The sequence below is a fragment of the Trachemys scripta genome, chromosome 1 (assembly GCF_013100865.1).
Source record: "Trachemys scripta elegans isolate TJP31775 chromosome 1, CAS_Tse_1.0, whole genome shotgun sequence".
Lineage (NCBI taxonomy): Eukaryota > Metazoa > Chordata > Testudines > Emydidae > Trachemys > Trachemys scripta.
Window position 1 is genome coordinate 298638284 of NC_048298.1, and position 21435 is coordinate 298659718.

General features: G+C 41.4%; 1 protein-coding gene across 4 annotated transcripts in view; it reads right to left on the bottom strand.

Moving 5' to 3' along the window:
- PDS5B (PDS5 cohesin associated factor B) overlaps positions 1-21435 on the bottom strand; it is a 272948-nt gene that overhangs the window by 96618 nt on the left and 154895 nt on the right. For all 4 annotated transcript variants that reach the window (XM_034758647.1, XM_034758648.1, XM_034758645.1 and 1 more), the window contains exons 11-17: positions 20730-20875; positions 18434-18585; positions 17508-17621; positions 12679-12760; positions 3686-3734; positions 1974-2113; positions 1780-1895 (exon numbers count right to left, since the gene is read on the bottom strand). In XM_034758647.1, coding sequence (XP_034614538.1) covers positions 1780-1895; positions 1974-2113; positions 3686-3734; positions 12679-12760; positions 17508-17621; positions 18434-18585; positions 20730-20875 — 799 coding nt within the window. The remainder of the gene's footprint in view (positions 1-1779; positions 1896-1973; positions 2114-3685; positions 3735-12678; positions 12761-17507; positions 17622-18433; positions 18586-20729; positions 20876-21435) is intronic.

Consider the following 21435-nt stretch of genomic DNA (forward strand, 5'->3'; position numbering starts at 1 on the left):
CCAAGTCATAAGCCTCTGAGAACTGCCACTTCCACATGCTCAGAGGATTGCAGCTAAATTCTCTGAACATTCGGCCGGCACCAAGCATGCATCACACCAGGGTTGCTGAGACTGCTGGGCTGGCCTACATTAAAGCTGTAAGTTGACCTAAGAGACTACTTCAGTTACAAAAGTTACGTAACTGAAGTCAATGTAACTTAGGTCAACTTACAGCGGTGTCTACACTGCACTATGTTGACAGGAGACGCTCTCCCGCCAACTTACCTTCTGCCTCTCGGGGACGTGGAGTACAGACGTTGATGAGAGAGCGCTCTGCCATCGACTTAGCTTGTCTTCACCAGACCCGCTAAATTGACACCGCTGCATTGATCATAGCAGTGCTGATTTAGCCATAAGTATAGACAAGCCCTAAGAAGGGCTTTTCCTGCAATTGGTGCTTGGTAAGTAAAACTGACAGCAGGGCTCTCAATACCCTGTGCTAGCCCCCAGACAGCATGAAGGAGGAAGAGAAAGCAGTCTGACTCAAATGAAGAGGGGAGAGAAGCAGAGGGGAGCAGAGAGAGGCTATGATGGAGAATGCACACTCCCCTGCAGAACCTATATTAGAATCCAACACTTCCAAATCCAGGCTGTCTTGCAAATAGCTGTGCTTTCCGCTGACAAAGCCTACTACTGCTACCAGTTATTTCATTAGGACAAGTAGTAAAGGTCTGTGATGTGAATCTAAAGGCCTGCTAATGAACCACATAGAGGTTAATAGGTTACCAATTCTAGAATTTGTTTTTTTTTCCAGTTTGCTTTCTAAAAGAAGTTAGTTGGTTTTTGTATGCAATTTCCTATTTCAAAAGACTGTTAAGGTTGAAAAGTCAAACACTCAAAAGTTAAGAATTGGGAGAATTTAGACAGTCTGTACAATCTTAGTTCTGCATTTCTTTGTGCCTAGATATTATGATAGATTTCAATTACATGATTATATACCGATCTTTCCACGGGACCGACCCCTGCCTTATTCAGTGCACAAGATACATGGTGATCAGGGAATGAATGAGGGTTGTGTAGTGACTAAGGCTGCAGGACTCCTACTTCCTTTGTTGCAGAAGTTGGAAAGTATGTACGGAATGAGGCAGTTGACTGTGGGAAAAGGAAAGATGGTCTTGCGGCAAAGCTGTACACTTCTGCGCTCTTATCACATATGCACGTTTTTTCCTTCCACTACTTAGAAGTATTTAATAGTATAGAGTTCAACTGATATGTCTACAGTGAAAAATATTACTGTTTGTAATGAACTACATGAATATTATTAGTTAATTAAAATGTGAATGTTTTCTATTGCTTTTATGATTGTTCATACTTACAATATGACCAGTTTTTTGGAATGGACATACAATTAACTGGTTCTAATAATTAAAAAGGGAACAAGAAATCCAATCCAACTTTTCCATATAGGTTAATTCATGTAAGTTTTCATGTAGATTAATTCTAAAATAATCTTTTCATGACCTGACCAGAGACTGACATAAGACCATGTAGGGAACAAAGATTTTGGTGTAGATTTTTAAATGGAATAATCTCAGTGGTTCAGCTATTTTCTATGTTGAATGAAATGGAAAAAATAAACAAACTGTACAAATGCTGAAAAATTAAATTTAAAAACCCGTTTTAATCTATGATACAATACAACATCTAAAAATATTTTAATCTGATTGTATCTTTTTGACAACCCACTATTACATCTCAAAGCTTCCATTAGTTTATCTGCAACCCAATCAAAATACATACCTGATGGATTCTGTATCAATGTGCACAGGGGCTATCCTCTCTAGAAGAAACTTAATCATTTCCAGGAAAGGGTTTGTAGGTTGTTTGGGATTGCCCAACTTCTTTGTAATTTCTCGCTGCAATATATATTTGAAATCGGTTAAAACCCAATTCAGTACCAAAATATCATAAAATATTCTGAAAGCTATTCTTACCACACATCCTTCAGCCTGCTTGCAAGAACATGATGGGCTAACAAGCATTTCTAACTGGTTTCTTATTTTCTCATCATCTTCCAGAACTTGAGTGAACTTCTTCATGAAATCCTGAGCCTTACCAGGATCTGGCAAGTTTCCTTTAAATATTAAAAATCTTCAAATTAGTATCAAGTTGGCAAATTTTAAATTTTTAAGCAAATGTTTACTTGCTTAATAAAAGCACTGAAGAGAAAATACAGAATGAAGCCTCATATTTCATACTGCTGCCGATTTTAACTAAAGTGTCCATTTCTAAATCTCTTCCCGCTGTGCTCTCAGCCTCTCTCTTTGCTTCCCTCATAGAACCCAGGCTAGACAGCTCCCTCTCCTTGCTGCCGCCTGAGGCTTCCCTATTCTGCTGGTAATACAAAGAGCTAGGGCAGAAATGGTGATGGGCCAGCATTTGACCTATAGACACTTTATTACCAGGGAGATGTAGATCAGAAACAACACAGCAAGGCTGATACTTACTAAAAATACAAAATATATTTACACTAACTGATCTTATCCAATTTACGTATCACTTGCATATAAACATGGAACCTCACACTGCCATTTTAACAAAACTACTTTTCCACTAGTCCTAGACTATACTTTATGATACTTTCTTTTTTTCTACATTATAGTTTGAGAAGCCCTTCCCTTAAACGGTAAATACAAGATTACTGAATTAAAAAAACAAACAAAAAAAAACACTCAGTCTTTTAGCAATGGCAGCATTTAATGCTAATCAGCATACTTATTCTGCTGGTACATTAAGAAATGGGTGACGACGACAACAAGGGTAGAAGACCACTAGACGCCTGTTAAAGCTAATGAAAAGCAATCTCTCTTGGACAATGTCATACCAAAATATTTATTTTGAAAATTATGTAGCCTAGAACTGAAGGAAACAAGAAGTTACAAGCTGACCATCCCTCCTACTATGGAGGGAAAAAAAGATTCAGGAGAAGGCTAAAGGCAAACAATAGGAACTTCTATCATGTGCTAAACTCTTCCACAAATGTCATACTTTATGTGAAGTCTGTTATTTGAACCAGATTATTTTTATCCAATTCATGATTTTTTAGATAAATTAAAAAAATAATTTTAAACTAAGATTTTTATTTTTTATGTTCTCCAGTTCTTTACTTTATGTTTCTTTAACTAGTTTCTTATTGGAAGAATTTCAGATTTTACATAAAGGTTCTCTCTCGTCCGAAGTCTCACATTTAAAATGATCATCTACACCAAAAGTCAAGTCCCTTGGGGTCATGAACATCTGTCATTGTGGGAACACACTCTCAATACAAATCTTAAGCAAACAGCCTATGTTAAATCTGCAGCCAACATCAACTTCTAATATATTTTGTGCGCTACTGTAAATGCTGAAGGACAAGTTGTGTCATCCATATTCATCTGACTACTTTACTGTAATCTCTAGAAATGCTGTCAAAGTGTGAGAAAGAATATCAGTACCATGAAAGTAGTTCTGTGATTTGAGACTGTGGACTATTTTATAAGTAATAGTATTTTTACAGTTGCCTTGATGATCCCTCTCATTGAAAAAAAACAAAGTAAAATGCAAAGTTTGCTGCAATAGTTTACAGGCTAATGTACCAAACATTTGAAAACCAGGAAACATATTTCAATTCTAATTTTTAACAGCATAAATATTTAATCAGACTTACTTGTAATGACCATCACTTTTGAGAATATAGCTTTACTGCTGGCATCTGTCTGAAAAAATCACAAAATAAGAAAAATCTGTTTAAAGTGAAGACTTGACATTATATGCTAGCAAATGCATATAGTGTGAGCAAAATTCTGTAAAGCTATATAATCAGAACCAGACTTATTACTAATGCCAGTATATCAAATGAAAAAAAATGGCAATATCCATATTAGATGTTTAATCACAAAGTCAAAGTTTAAAATTTTCATGTAACAGTACTACACCCTCATGGCGTATTATGGATATATTTAGACAATCATTTAATAGTTTAACAATTAAAAATATTTTATGCACAATGAAGATGAGTTGTTTCTATGAGGAAACATTGCATTTAATGACCTTTTGTATTTAAATCTAATCTTAACACTGCATTCATAGTTTTTTTGCATTTTATTATCTTAGGGATTTTGTTTGTTTTTAACTGCTTTTAAAAGTTAATATATAAATAACCCCAGCTGAAGTTTGTTTCTTACTACAAAGAATGAAGCAAGTTCATACCAGCTGTTCAACTGAAATGGTTTTTTGTTTGTTTGTTTTTAGTTTTGGGGGGTTTTGTGTGTTTGTTTTTGAGAAACGGAGGAACAAGAGTGACTAACCGTACAGCAACACAACTGTAAAAGCAACCATCAACACCTGCAATAGCAAGGAGTAGAAATGCATTTCTGGAGAACTATGCTATTTGTATTTTACTGAGACATTTACAATGTCCTTCATACCAAATGTCTCAAAACAGGACAGTTACCTGTTCCATAACTGGCATTCTTTGAGATGTGTTACTCATGTCTATTACACAGTAGGTGTGCGTGCTCGCCACGTGCACCGGTGCCGGAAGTTTTTCCCTCACCAGTACCCATAGGGGAAGCGCTACTGCGACCCCTGGGGTGGCGCCACTATAGCGCGCTATAAGGGGATCCACGTGCTCCTCCCACCCTCAGTTCCTTCTTGCCGGACGAATTCCGACAGAGGAGAAGGAGGGCGGGATATGGAATAGACATGAGCAACACATCTCGAAGAACGCCAGTTACTGAACAGGTAACTGTCCTTTCTCCTTCGAGTGCTTACTCATGTGTATTCCACAGTAGGTGATTACAAGCTATGTCTGATGGATTCCATGGCTGAAGCACAGCCCTACTGAAAACAGCGTCATCCCTGGCGTGGGAGACGATCACATAGTGCGATGTGAACATGTGTACTGAAGACCAGGTAGCGGCTCTACAGATGTCCTGGATAGGGACATAGGCCACAAAGGCAGCCGGCAAGGCCTGAGCCCTTGTCGAGTGAGCCCTTACAATAGGTGGTGCGGGAACCCTTGCTAGGTTGTAGCATGTGTGGATGCATGATGTAATCCACCGGGAAAGCCTCTGGGTGGAGATCGGTTGGCCCCTCATGCGCTTGGCCAAAGCAACAAAGAGTTGGGAAGACCTGCGGAACGGCTTAGTACGATCCAGATAAAAGGCCAGAGCTCTGCGCACATTAAGCGTATGGAGGCGGCGTTCCTTGTTAGAGGCATGCAGCTTAGGACAGAGGACAGGTAGGCAGATGTCCTGGCCCATGTGAAAAGCAGAGACCACCTTAGGGAGGAATGCAGGGTGTGGGTGGAGCTGAATCTTGTCCTTGTGAAAGACTGTGGGGGGGGAGCTCCGAGACCCGCCGGGCTGACATGATGGCCACGAGGAAGGCTGTGCCCCCCAAAAATATATGGAAGTATGCGTCCTGAAGGTCCAGGGCCGCATACCAGTCGCCAGGGTCCAGAGGGGGTATGATACATGCCAGAAAGACCAGGTGGAACCAGCATTTTGCCATGAACCGATTGAGGCCTCGCAGATCCAGGATGGGTCTGCGCCCCCCTTTCGTCTTGGGGATCAGGAAATAACAGGAGTAAAACCCTTTTCCCTGGAATTCCTACAGAACCTTCTCCACGGCTCCCAAGCTGAGGAGCTGGCCCATTTCCTGCTGTAGCATGGGTAAATGCGACGGGTCCCCCCTGCTGTCCAGGGAAGGAGGAGAGAAGGCGGGGGCGAGACAAATTGTAGCGTGTAACCCTGGGAAATGGTGTTGAGGACCCACTGGTCCGATGTTATCCGGGACCATTCCGTAAGGAACGCAAACAAGTGGTTGCTGAAAGCAAACTTTATTGGTAGGAGGGTCCTCTCGGGGGTCCCCCAGGTACCCTCCTGCAACCAGTCAAAACCGTCTCTTGCCCTACTGCTTGCCCCTGGAGGGCCCAGGCTGCAGGGCAGAGCAAGACTGCCTCTGAGTTCGCCTCTTGAGTTTTGGACCTCTTGTAGGTGGGCTCGTATCTCGACTGGGGCGCAGGGACGGAGGTTTGCGACTTAGGCTTCTCCTTGGGTGGGACGTAGAGCCAGAGGGTCTGAAGGATGGTACGCGAGTCCTTCATGCCATGGAGCCTCACATCTGTTTGTTCCGCGAACGGGTCCTTTCCGTCAAAGGGAAGATCCTGCATCACAGACTGTGCCTCCGCGGAAAGCCCCGACAGCAGTAGCCACGGCGCCCTGTGCATGGACATTCTGCATCCGATGACGCCTGCAGAGTGGCCGTTGCAGCGGCAGCGCCCTCTTCCACCAGTGCCTTAAAATCCTCTCTTTCACGCTCCGGAAGGGAAGGCTCAAATTTTGGCAGCAACCCCCACAAGTTAAACTCCTATCAACTGAGGAGGGCCTAGTGGTTGGCCACCCGGAGCTGGAAGCCGGCGGACGAATAAAGCTTCCTGCCAAACGAGTCCAGTCTTTTAGAGTCTTTATTTTTGGGTGCGGGTCCTGGTTGACCTTGTCTTTCCCTGTGGTTCATGGACTCTACCACTAGGGAGCTGGGGGCCGGGTGGGTATAGAGGTATTTGTGCTCCGCCTTCCTCGATATAGGGGCAAGGGAGGCTGGTGTTTGCCAGAGGGCATTGGAGATGTTAGCCACCCCCTCATGGAGCGGGAGGGCCACTCTGCCCGGTACCAAGGATGAGAGTACATTGAACAGCGAGTCCAAAGGTCCCTCCATCTCTTCAGCTTGGAGATGGAGACTGGATGCTACTCACTTTAGCAGCTCCTGATGAGCCCTGAAATCCTCCTGCAGTACGGAGGGGGGCGGGGCTGCGATCTTGTCATCCAGTGCGGGGGAGGGGGCCGGTACCGGTGCATGACCGAGGGCCTTGCTGGGTGTGCACAGGGAGCCAGGGGGTCCACTGGCTCTGCCACGGGGGCCCTTGCCATTGGCTCTGGTGTAGCACCAGGTGGTCAGGTGGACCTGCTAGATCATAGCATGCTGCGTGTGGGTCGAGGTTGGGGATGCCAACGACCTATCCGTGTCATGCGAGCAGTACGCACGGCGGTACCGAGGACGCCGCCTGCCATGGGACTGGGACTACAATATCGAGGAATGGTGCCGCCTCAAGCTGCTATTCTTCGAGACCCTTCGACACCTGGATCAGCGACGACGTGGAGCTGGCGATCCCCACTGGGAGTCGTGGGTACGGTGCCTCGATGCGCGAGAGCTGGAGCATGACCGGGACTGCGTCCGTGCCGGGAGCGGCTCCAGTAGCTCCACCAAGAGTGGGAGTGTCTACGGCGTCGGCGCCTGTCATGTGGATACCCTGTACGCACCGTGGAGCGGTGCCTGGAAGTCTGCTCCGACAGCACCCGACCAGACAACTTGGAGGGTGACGAGAGTGGAGACTGGAGGTTGCATCCAGACAGAACACTGAGCGACGAGCGGGCCCGAGAGTGATCCCCTGACTGGGATTTGTGTTGGGTTGGCATGGGCTGTCGAGAGCCCAGCGGCGGCTTGCCTCTAGAGCTGGGTCTGGGTGCTGGCGGTGCCCCGGGCACCTGCAGAGTCATATAATCTTTGGCCGCTTGCAGGGCCTCCAGTGTCGAAGGCATGCGGACTTCAGCCGGAGAGGTCTGAGTTGACCCAAACGGGCTGCTCCGCTCGACTTGAGTCCAAGCTCTAGAGCCCAGGGGGAGGGCGGGGGGGGGGGGGCGCGACTGGGGCTGCCCGACACGGGTCTAGCCTCACCCCGTGCCTTCTCTCGACACTTCTGAGAAGACGAAATCTTCCTCTGCTTTTCCGACAAGGAGCGGTGCCAGCAGATTGCCGTGCACCGAAGACAGAGTGCCTGGTGCCAATTCTGCTCGGCGCACCAGGGTTGGAGCCAGTGCCAACTCCATGAGAAGTCTAATGTCTCTCTTTTCATCTTGGGTTTGAAGAACCTGCAGATTTTACAGCAGTAGCTGATGTGGGATTCGCCCAGGCAGTGGAGACAGTCGGTGTGTGGGTCACTCCTGGGAATCGAACTCATGCAAAATGCACATGATTTAAACCCCGGGGCCCGGGGCATGCCCCAGCCCGAACATTAACTAACTAAACTAGAACTTTTAACGAACTAACTGATACAGGTACTACTGACAACGAACAAGATCTGGGACAAGCTGCAGCAAAGTGGGAGCGAGCAGTTCTGATGCACCGTCACTGGCGGCAAGAAGAAACTGAGGGTGGGGGGAGCACGCGGCTCCCCTTATAGCCCGCTATAGTGGCGCCACTCCCGGGGTCGCAGCAGCGCTCCCTCTACGGGTACTGCCGAGGGGAAAACTTCCAGCACTGGTGCACATGGCAAGCATGCACACCTACTGTGGAATACACATGAGCAAGCACTCAAAGAAGAACTACAAATGAGTATGTCATACCTAGCAAAAAAAATGTGCATGTGATGTCAGAAAAGGAGAATGCAGTTTTTCATTCACTAATGACTCAAATGTTGGAGAAGGACTTTAAACTCCACATGCAGATATTTAACACTAAGAACTAAACTCCCTTTGCTAGGAATGAGGGAGAGAAGGGAGAATGTTTCAGAAATTCAGAGCACATAAAACTACCAGGCAACTGCTATTAGTGATCCAAATAAGGACATTTTTCCTGATCTGTAATTTTGGTTTCTGGAACATTAAAAAAAAAAAAATACATCCATTGGCTTCTTCCTGTAGGTGTCACTCCTGTAGGTAGTTAAACCAATTACCAGACAACCTCTTCCTTATTAGCTGTACTCTATGAGGCTCTACAGTTTGGAATTTTCCATAGCATTCACACAACTTTTTAAAAAAAAATAGGAGAAAACTAACATTGAATAATATTCCCACCGACAAAATGGGAATAATAATGCTTAATCACCTTTGTAAAGTGTTTTGAGATCTATGAATGAAAATTTAAGTATTATTCTCAGATATTTGAGTATTTAATTCTGGTGTCAAAAAAGAGGTTTGGGTTTGCTGCAGATTCTCAAATGAACAGTTGATGAAACCTAGATTTACAAGTAGAGGAAATCTGTACATCAGCTCCTATCCATTCTCAAATCTGCATCAATACACCGAAGTAGCAGGTCTACTGACTCTTCAGTCATAATGGGAACACTTCTGTTGCAAGGTTCCAGCTCCCAGTACTCTTCTGGCAGAGACTGACCATCCTGAGGCCAGATTATGAAGCCTGTGATGCCTTGCAAAGGCATGCAAGGCATACTTTCAGTTTCAGCTTTAAAACAGCCATGGCTCTGACATTTTGAGCTCCGGTGGAACTGAGAAGAAAGTGTTTGATATCTGAAGTGATCAACACTAAGTTACAATTAAACTGAACAATTCCCCCCCACACACACACACACACACGCACTTTGGGTAAGTCATTTTACTGGAGGCAAAATTAACAGCCAAAGTGAACAACCCCAAAAAAACTGAGGACAACTTATGAAACTGAAAAGAAATCTCAGAAATAAGTCTTACCTTACAAAAAAAAAAAATTCCCAAAGAAACACTTAACTACAGCATGAGACAGAGGCCTCAGCCTTATCCTTAATAGGTTCCAGTCAAGAAATTATGCTTAAGATGTACTAAGGGAAAGACCAAGCTCCAGATCTGCTTGTAGGAAGTCTAAAAAACATTTTTGGGGGGATAGGAGGAGAACTGGAGGCAAAGGAGGAAAATCATGCCCAGGCAAATTTCACTTTTTTGCATTCTTTTAGAGGAAATCTTTCCTAATACCAAACAAAGCCAGGCAACCAAGCTATATAGGCCTTGGGATGACAAGATATCTATCTAATAGGGCAATTTTGACCATTGTGTGTCTATGGCAATCTAACTCCAGAAGGGAATGACTTTGAACCTTTAAGTTCCCAGCATGTGTGTCATACTTTGGTGATTGACTAGCCCATGACAGAAGGTATGGGAATCCTAAATTCTGAGTGACTGTCAGATTTTTGGAGCAGGACAGAAATATGAAAGTGAATAGTGGTGCATTAATGTTAACTTTAACATATTTGGAAACACAGGCAGTAGCGGGAAATTATATATCATCTGATAGAGCAGGCTTCCACAGAACACATTTCTTCACATAAATCTTTTGCATAATTTAGCTACTTTCCTACTCAAATCAGAGAACAAACTGATCATTTGGTATCTCCCCCAAGACTGCCGATTTCCTGAAACAATGAGTTTCCATTCCATGAGTGGGAATAAAGACTCTCTCAACTTGGACACAGAGGACTCTTGCTAGATAGATTACTCAGGTGGACTGAAAATACAGTTCTGCTTAGTGCAATAGAGCATCGGTGTCCACAACGGGTTTATTTTTCATCCTCCTTTCCTATGTTTACAGTGAATATGCTATTACTGAAGTACTGTCTGTTTGAATAATCACTTGGTGATCAATTATCTCATTTTGAACATAAGTTTTCCAGCCAGTAGGGATGCCATTTCTTTCCTCCTGGAAGACTAATTTCTTTAGTCAATCAACTGTTCAGCGTGGCTGTCCAGCTTTTCATGCGGACATCAGAGGCAACCAACATCCCACAACTGATGGTAATCCTCCTACCTCTGAAAGGAGGCTCAGAATTCTACGGAAGATGACCAGGTAATGAGAGAAGCTGGAACCACTGATCTCCATAAGAAATTAAGTGAAGCAGCAGACTCTTGGAACAGGGCCTGGCTCATGGAACAAGCTTAAATATTGAAGTCAACAGACTCAGAGCCTCCAGGGTTTCCAGATTTCAGCTGAGTTAAAAGATGAGACAGAGCACGCAAGATCTGACTGGTCTGACCTTGCAGCGCTGAACAGGGCTCCCATATGAGGCAATGTTTGGACTCAAGAAGCTGCTATTCTCCTTTATCAGAAAATGCAGGCAGACAAAAGCGTTAATAACTTCGGACACGGTCTCAGGTAACCAGCTTAAAAGGCCAGATTTGAAATTACTTGAATCACAAGACTCCCTCACAGATACCACCACTACCAAAACTTTGTTTTGCCTATAACAGGCTGAAGGAAATCAAGACACTTACCTTTCTAGAAAGCTTACTGTGACATTCTATCTATTTAATCAAGTTCTGAATTCACCCTAGAGAAGCTGTATACTAGGAAGAACTGGGAATTAAGCTATGGCCTTCAGGGCAGACTCATGTTCCTTTCAAGTCTAAATAGTCTCTTGAATTAGAAGTGGTGACATCAAGGTCACTAGGAACTGAGGATTCTTTAACAGCGCTATAGCAACTGCCTTATCAAGTCAATTTGCCATCTTTAGCTGAAGGAAAGCTATAAATCTTGCCAAAAACTGTGGAGAAAACACTCCGAATCCAGCTCATTTCAGGTCTCCAAGATCCACTTTCTCCAGGTTCTCTCTCTTTTTGCTTTTTGGGGTTTTTGTTTGGTTTTTTTTTTTTCCCCCCGTTTCTTAGAGAAATTACTTCTTTTCTCTAATTCCTTGGATTCTTCCACATGTCTGAGTACAGGTCTTGTACAGACGAACAAATCATCAAATGGTACATCAGCGTAATGCCTTTTTGCAAGGCAAGATCCAGACACTTTTTATGTGCCTGTCCAAATGAGGAGAAGAAAGGAGAATCACCGCACAGAGCTATAGAACCAGTAACCTAAAGGGCAGGTCAGCCTTTCATCCCCACCCACGCCCTTGCAAGAGACAGAACATTCTGAAGTCATACTGACAGAAACAGATGGAGTCTGCTCATCTTCATGAACAGGAGCCTAGGGCAACGAAGAATAAAAGCTGATCTGCTAGAGGCAGGAGACCCTTCTCTGTCTAACTCTATAGTACCAAAGGTTCAACTGTCTGACCCGAGAGAGGAGAGGAACCCAAATCCAGGAGAATCACTTACTGGACCTATGAATCCTTAGATAATTACCCTGTTCATACCCTCTGAAGCACCTGGCATTGGCCCCTTCGGAAGACAGGATACAGCTATGCTGTTAGTTGTCAAACAAAACACTGATTTTACAGAATTTTACATTAAGTTGTAGAAATAATATTTATTATTCAACATTTATATGCAACACTTTATCTACGAATAAATGTTTATTTTTTTCCATCGTCATATAAATTTTTAACAACTGTAACTAAACTGTCTGTCTTTGGAATAACCGAATGAATTTCCAACAACTTGCAGAAAGAAAACATAAAATGAACACTGTCAGGATAATTAATATACTTTTTTTTTACACTGTTAAATAATTTAATGATAAAAAAAAGTTTTCAATGTTTGTGTACTTCCTTGTACTTTACTCATCTGGCCATCAGAAATAGATTGGTCAGTTTCAATTTCTAATTCTCCAGCCAGAATACATTCCTGCAAGATGTGGCTTTTCAATACTGGTATTTAAAGCCAAACAAAATCTCTTTTTAACCCTATTTTATATTTTTTTAATTTTCCAAGTAGCTACAAAAAAACCTCCTCCTACCATAGAGACATACACACTTTGCTATCTCATATATAGTCTGTCAGAATTTTATTTAGGTTTCCAAAAGATTTCACATCTATCACTGAGAGTAAACATGGCAAATTTCAGCTCACAGATAATAGGTTCTGGACATAAATTAATAGTGTGCCCCTTTAAGTAAAGCCATAAGGGATATACACATAAAATAATTCAAGAAGGAACTTAACTTACTTTGGGCTGTTTAATTAAGTCGACCAAGTCCTTTACCTGGTGTCGTAGCAGATTTTGACATTTCCACATTTCATTCAATGCTCTGAAGTGAAAAAAAAAATTAGTTGACAGAAGCTGCTACACATTAACATGCCTGTAAACCTATAATATACCAAGTGACTTCAACTCCCATTGACTTCAATGAAACTTGAGGCGCTGAGCATTTTCCAGGGCTTGCTAAACTAGACAAGTTCAAACTATAAATAAAATTGTTTCCCCTGTGGTATGACATTTAATTGCTTGTCTTTTATTTTAAAGGTTCTGCTAGTATACCTGTAGAGTTTAACTTCCAATTATTTCACCTTTAAAAAGGGGGTGCAAGTCATATGTCTCCTCTACAAAGAGTTCTTATTTGAACAAGTCTGAGCTCAGTGTCCTAAATACGTTGAAACATGGTAGGTTACAGCAGATAACACTTAAAAGTCCATTGGTTTAAACCAGTATCTTTCTACCAGCTGCCTTTTTTTATTTGCAGGAGCAGCAACTTGACAAAGAAGAGACCAGACTGGACTTCTAAGAAGAATCTTAGAAACATTATATAAAGGAACCAAATCAAACCCCTCCCCCAAAGGCAAATAACCTACATTTTTAAAAATCCTCTAATCTCAGCATCATTTTGAAAAACAAAAACCACCAAATTTTACAGTCCATTGTTGATAAAAATACATTTTTTTTAAACTTTTAAAATATACTAAGGTATAATTTTAAAATATGTATTGCTACAGCTTTATGAACCTCTACAGAAAAACAACAGTAGCAAAAGCATAATGAAGATTTTTTTGTCATTTGTTATTTTGCCCAAAATAAATACTGGAAAAGCAATTCTTTCTACTCTTAAGATAGCTACCGTATTTTCCGGCGTATAAGACGACTGGGCATATAAGACGACCCCCAACTTTTCCAGTTAAAATATAGAGTTTGGGATATACTCGCCATATAAGACTACCCCTCTTCCAACGCACACCAAAAAAAAATTAAAAAAACATCAGATTTGATTTCAATATGGTAATTTTAATTCAAATGCTTATGACATGCAGGTACTTAGCAGGAAAACTGTCACTTATAAACATAAGGCTGTTTGTCATCAAACATGTAAACATAAAACAGTGAAAGTGGATTAAACTTTTCCTAATTCACTCTAAAGCTGAAAGGAAGGATAAGACAATAAACCCATGGGAGCTGCCATGCTGTTTGTTTTCTAAGCTGTCAACCAAACTGGAACTGATGATGATAGGAGGAAGATAACAAACAAGAGAGAGAGAGCAAGTGCCGGGCAAGTCCCTGGCGAGTTAGCAACTCCCATCATAACTGCAAGCTACGGTATTTTTACAGGTTTTGCTGGCGTGACAGTTTCCCTTTAAAAGCCTTCAAAATCCTCCTGTTCGTCATCTGATATCATAAGTACATCAATGACATCTTGTGATACATTTGTAAGGCAGTCATCGTATGGATCGAATTCCGTATCAGATGGTGTGGTCTCAGCTTCGGCTTCCTCTTCATCTTGCCACAAGTAGTCGTCCTCCATACCATCTAATGAATTTGATATGCCACACTTCTTGAAAGACTTGATTACTGTTTCTGCATCAATATCATTCCAGGCTTTTATGACAAACTTGCACAAAACATCCAACTGTGGAGCACGCATGTTTCCTCCTTTTGTGAATGACTCTTCGCCGCTAACCATCCATTCATTTCACTGTTCTCGAATGCGATCTTTAAATGGCTTGTTTAGGCACACATCCAGTGGCTGTACCAACTATGTCAATCCTGCAGGAATAACTGCCGCATCTGTGTTTAGTCTTGCAAGCATTTGCTTGGTGCTGGGAGTTAAATGAGCCCTGAACATATCCCACACCAGTAGACTACATTTTTGAATAAGTCCACCTGGTCGCCTGCTCCATACATTATCAAGCCATAGCTTTACCCCTTCTTCATCCATCCAGCCTTTTTCATTCACATGTACAAAACAACCAACAGGGAACTTGAATTTCGGCATTGTTTTTCTTTTAAAAATAATCATTGGTCTCAGTTTGGCGCCATCAGCTGTGCATCCTAGTACCACTGTAAAACTGGACTTCTCATGTCCTGTTGTTTTAATTAAAATTGTTTTTTCACCTTTTTGATGGACAGTTTTATTTCCAACCATATCAAAATTCATTGGAGTTTCATCCATATTTCCAATACTACTTAACGCATAGCCATGTTTAGTGCACTGTTGTATTACGTATCGATGGAAACTATTTACTTTGCTATCAAGATCTGCAGGTAATTTTGGGGCAATTTTCATCTTTTGCCTCAGTACCATATTATGCCTTCCCATGAATCTAGTACACCAGGATACAGTGGCCTTAAATCTGTTGCTGTGATCCGGGTTAGATTTGGCCCACTGAAGTGCAAACAAATGTATTTTATTTCGTGTCACTACATAACCGTTTTGGCGATGCTCATTCACCATGTCTGCTACATGTTTTTCGAGTTCTGGCCAATGTGGAGTGCTTCTTCTTAATGCACACTTACCCCTTGGCATACTCTTTAATGCTTTTTCATTTGCTTTCCAGTCCCGAACCATCTTTTCTGTTACTCCATATTGTCTTGCAGCAGCGCAGTTATGTTCCATGGCAAAGTTTACAACTTTAAGTTTGAAACTGGCTTCATATTTCTTTCTTCTTGCTGGTGGAGCCATGATGGGGTTTTGACTGTTGGACATTTGTATACTGTACTGTATGTACTGGTGCTATACTGTATGAACAGGTACAGATACTGGTGCTGTACTGTATGTGGTACCCAGTATACAACAACCAGCCAATCACGGCAAGCGATGTACCTTACCGGCGATTGGCTGGTTGTTGTATACAAAGCCTGCTTGGATTGGTCAGCTCTCCCTGCCTGCCCAGCCCTCCCTGTCTCCAAGACTATCAGAGCGGTAGCGCAAACACGCCTCTTTCACCCGTCTGGCCCGCCCTTGTATCCTATTACCTCCTTCTCTGCCTCTCAGATCTCGCACATGCGCGCCTGCGCCGCTTCACTGCAGTCCTCAGGAGCGAGATCTGAGAGGCAGAGAAGGAGGTACGGTAATAGGATACAAGGGCGGGCCAGACGGGTGAAAGAGGCGTGTTTTTCTGGGCACAGCGCCGCTCTCTCTCTTTTTTCCATACCCCGGGCGTCCCGGACGCCTGCAGCTTGCTCCGCCCTTCACTTACACCTTCCTGGTGAGGCGCCCCCTCACCTCGTCATCGGGCGGGGATGCGGCCGTGGCCGTTTTTGAGCTCCCCCCACCATATGCGGCGACCGCAGATTCTCCAGTCCGGCTCGGAAGTTTCAGCACCCGCCCTATAAGACGACACCCGGCGTATAAGACGACCCCCGACTTTTGAGAAGATTTTCCTGGGTTAAAAAGTAGTCTTATACGCCAGAAAATACAGTATTTATTTCTTTCACTGCAACAGTTTTAAAGACATCTATGCCACAATATTTCAACTTAAACCATGTAACAGTTCTTACAGTATGCTAAAGAAAACATCTTTAAGCTTTTTTTTTTTAATTGTTCTTGACCAAGTTAAATACATGCTACAGCAATGCAGCACTATTAAAAGATCAAGACAAAATGACAAGCGTGGAGACCTTAGCCAACAACTTACGCAGCACTTAAAAGCTTTCATTCGGAAATAATTATGTTTCTGTCCCTTAGCGTGGCAAAAATAATCTACCAAATGTAAACCAAATAGAATATATATTTTTCCTGAGTTTGCAGGCATAGAGCTCCACTGTTACTGTAATGCTCATAGCACTGTCAAACAGGAGCACAGTGAAATTAACAACACTCTTGGTCAGCTTCTGAACCCTGGAGGCAGCAGTGAAACTATCAATAATCATGTCATGTTTCTGCTTGGGAGAGCGATGAACAGCAGCAGACGTAAGCTCTGCAGTTACCAAAAACAGGTGCTATGGGGAAAGGGTTCAACAACAGACTACTTTCTTCACTTTCCCCTTTGAGCAGCCAGGAGACTGAAGGTGGGGTAGAATAATGGAGACCAAGCTGCCAAATATGATCCAGAAACAGCACCCCTACTTCCCCATTTCCAGCAGCTATAAAGGATATGGTGCTCTTGCTTCTCACCAGGGATTTGCTCCTGGGCACATCTTTCATATCTATTTATAGTTAGTGGGTTTAGTCATCTGGTTAGTAGGTGTTTCATAAATTTTTCAAGCCCTGAATTAATTTTTTTATATATATGACATTTTAGCACTATATGTTTATTGATCCTTTTAATAAATTATTTGTCCACTATGGCCTGAACCATCTACAGTTTTTCCAACATTTATGCAAAGCAGTGGTAATACTTTGTACTAATACAAAGCAACAGAGGGTCCTGTGGGACCTTTAAGACTAACAGAAGTATTGGGTGCATTAAGAGTTAGACTTAGAGGTGCCACAGGACAACTCTGTTGCTTTTTACAGATTCAGACTAACACGGCTACCCCTCTGATACCTGTACTAATACAATACAGTGCTTTACAAAGGAATATCATTTTTACAAATGAAGAAGCTCTGGCACAAAGACATTAGATGACTTGCCTAAGATCACTTAGTTGGAGGCACAGTCTGGTCTAGAACCCAGGCCTCCTAATTCCCAATCTAGTGCTGACTTCCAAGACAGACCTATGCAGCTCCATCCAGGTTTATTAGGATCTCTATATTAAATATTCTCTATAAAGTAACCCTGTCACCCCCCTCTTAGTGTTGCAAAGGTAAAATATATTCAAGTTCACATTTATTATAGGAAACATACTTCACAGCATTTGAGTCCAGTGTTGCATAAAGGTAATATAAACATTTCATTCGTTCATTTGTTTCCAAATTGTGAGGGACCATATATTGAGCAAAGATGCGTTCAACAAGCAATCTGAAAGAGAATATGAAGAAGGAATTTTAGCTATAAAGAAGCAAGGTGGTTCTAAATTCAAATTACTAAAACATTCATTTAAAAATTCTCAGAACAGAATCAGTGGTAGGTTTACACAAGAAGATGGGTGCTGTTGAGAAATCTGAAAGCAAGGCACTTAATTCCCATTAATGGTCTCAAGTAGAACTTGATCACAACAGAGCTAAAAGTTATAATAACCCTACTATCAGAGTCTGACACAAAAAATACTATGCTTACTAGACTCAAGTGTATTGGAATTTGGGTATGAATCAAAGTATGTAGAGATTATTTTAGATCAGAAAACTGGAATTAGTAGACTTTTTCCAGTGAGGGAGTTTAGAGTATGAAAGCTTTTACCTCATGGGTAAAGTCCTTTTAGGGTCATCTGACATTGCATGTGTTTGATTCTACTGTATTTATTTCTAAAGTTTATATGTCTCTACAGATTTGTTGATATGTGCAATGCATAAATCAAAAGAATAAATTAATGAAGCAAACAACTTTTTGAACACTAACATGGGCTGAGTGAGAAACAGAAAAAAACTAGAGTAATTCTACTCCATTGAAGCAATACTTCTGAGTTTAAAAAAAAGGAACACAACTTGGCCGTGTCCATTTAAGAACACAAGTTGACCTATAAATAAATAAATAAATGTATCTTTTATTTATTTATTTATATATTTTTTTCCTTTTATCATCGTTTAACAATCAGAAAATAAATACAAGTTAGAAAGCTAGGCAACCAGTATATAACAAGTCTCTAATCTTCAAAACCTAGTAAACTGACCTACCGGTCATCAATACTGTTTTGATAATATATATGTAGCAGTTTGTCCTTGATCCATGAAATTTGTTTTGCAGCTTCTTTCCCCGCTTCTGACTGTAATGAATATTTCTTGTATATCTGGGCAAGTCCCATCATAGCTTCTTTTCTCACTCTCCACTAAAAAAATAATATCACAATTTTAAAACTCAAAATAAACAATTTTTTAAAATTATGGTAAAAGAAAAAATCTCTTGGCAAATAAATATTTCCTTTTTCCTTAAAAAACTGAAATAGTGATTCTAACTTGTTTAAAAAAATTTTTTACTGCATTTTATTAAATTCACTAAAAAAATTTATATTTATCATTATATCTGCAACTACCAACATTTTCATCACCATTCATAGCTAGCATGTGAATAAAACTAATATCTGAGTAAGCAACAAACCCTCTTGACTTTAATGGGTAATATTTCTAATATCAAAATATTCTTTTCTTCAGGGAACTATACTGAATACCTACCATTATTTTATGGCTGCATAGGGGGGGGAAGCATGTCACCAAATGAGAAAAATAAAATCAGAAAATGACAATGTGATTGGTAAAGTTTGCCCTCAGCTTGCTTGCTGTTAATGCTATTTAAAATACATGAAAACAGTTTACTGGATAATGAAATATGGTTAACTGGAATTTCAAAAATGCACAAGTTTGGAAGTTAGTGAATTTGCTCAGTCTTCCAAGGTTCTAATTAAAAGTGAGCAACTTGACAGGCTGAGGATGATTGAATATTTTTCACTTTAATCCACAATAAATTTTGAATTCTGTGTTCCATATTTTTCAAAAAATATTTTAATATCTTGGAAGGATTTCATTTTTATTTACAAATACTAATATAACAAAGACAACAAATGATACAGAAAATATCATTAAAATAGTTATAAGACCTACACTGAACACAATCCACAGTACTACAATGCACGACTATGGTTTGATTTTTGTTCTCTAGGTATGAGCTGGCAGGGACAGAGTACTACGGAAACAGGATATTCAGGCCCTAGGGCAAGAGAATGCCTCAGTGTTTAGCAATGACTATTCCAGTTAAGTATAAAGGACCACCAATAATTTCTCCAAAGGGAATCCTGCCAAGTTTTCCTCAGCTGGAAGGATAATGGATAAATTCATGGTGGTTAAGTCCATTAATGGTTATTAGCCAGGACGGGTAAGGAATGGTGTCCCTAGCCTCTGTCTGTCAGAGGACGGAGATGGATGGCAGGAGAGAGATCACTTGATCATTGCCTGTTAGGTTCACTCCCTTTGGGGCAGCTGGCATTGGCCACTGTCGGTAGACAGGATACTGGGCTAGATGGACCTTTGGTCTGACCCGGTACGGCCTTTCTTATGTTCTTAATGATTACACAATGGTAATGTGATGTTTAAAATGGGATATTTCTCAGGGCTGAATGAGTGACACCCATTCTCCCATGCCCTAGGACAGGAGTGGCCAACCTATGGCTCCGGAGCCACATGCAGCTCTTCAGAAGTTAATATGCGGCCCCTTGTATAAGCACCACTCCGGGGCCAGAGCTACAGGCGCCAACTTGCCAATGTGCCATGGGGTGCTCACTGCTCAACCCCTGTCTCTGCCACGGGCCCTGCCCCCACTCCACCCCTTCCCGCTCCCTCCCCTGAGCCTACAGTGCCCTCACTTCTCCCTCTCCCCAGAGCCTCCTGCATTCCACAAAACAGCTGATTGGGAGGTGCAGGGAGGGAGGGGGAAGGTGCTGATTGGCAGGGCTGCCGGTGGATGGGAGGCGCTGGGAGCGGATATGGGGCTGCTGACATATTACTGTGGTTCTTTGGCAATGTACATTGGTAAATTCTGGCTCCTTCTTAGGCTTAGGTTGGCCACCCCTGCCCTAAGAGGAGGAGAAGAAAGTGGACTAAAGTGAACACTCTATTATGCTATGAGGCAATACTCCAAAGAATGCAGTTTGACAAAGACGTATACGATGGTGTTAACAGATATTTCACCAATAATCTTTCAATGACAAGTTATTTTTCTCTTCGGTTTTAACATTTTTTTACCAGTAGACTTCAAAATACTTTAAAAACTGAAAATTTGAGATGAATAAACTTTAAACTATCAACAGCAAATGTTTTTATATTATTTAATAGTTTTTATAATCTGTTCAAATGAAAGTTTTTAATTCGGGTGTTTTTAAAAAGGAAGGTTATTTCTTATCTAAAAACAGAACGCTAAATTTATTACAAGATATTTAAGACTAACACAATTAATCATTATTAGAACTAATCTACGTCTTACCCGTTTGTCCAGTGTTCTCTCTCTTACAAAATTAAGTAGGTGATCATTGACAAGCAAAAGATCTTTTTTAGCAGCAGTAACTATGGATACAATAACATCATGCCTAATGGCTTCTTCAGGGTCATGTGACCTTACTTTAAGGTATTCTGAAAGAAAAATACTATCATTAAAATGAAATATTTATGCAGCTTTAACTGTGTTTAATCCCTAGAGACTGCTTAAAGAAATATGACTAAAGTCAGCCACATTTTACACTATTTCAAACATCAAGTATAAAGTCACTGAATTCTTCTTAAGCTTAGATGAACGGCCAGTTATTTAGCAAACTTTTGTTACTTAGAGTATAGTATATCTAACAATTATTCCACTATTAGTCTCTCAGCTCCCATCTATAATTAGAAGTTTTTTATTTTTGTTAATAGTTAATTCATTCAGATATAGAGTAAGATTTTCTTTCCCAGACTACCTCACGGTATCCCTAACTGGTAACTATTTCCTCTGCCTGATCACCAATATTTTAAAAACAATACAAGGGGGGGAAAAAGCTCAGAATCAGTAATAAAATACATAACCTTTTTGCCAGTACAGTAATTTAATCAAATTTGTATAAAACTGATAGGTGACGAGAAGTCATTGCATCTTGATCACTGTTCAGTGATCAAAGAAAAATGAGTTGATCATCGCAAACAACCACCATTAATACTAC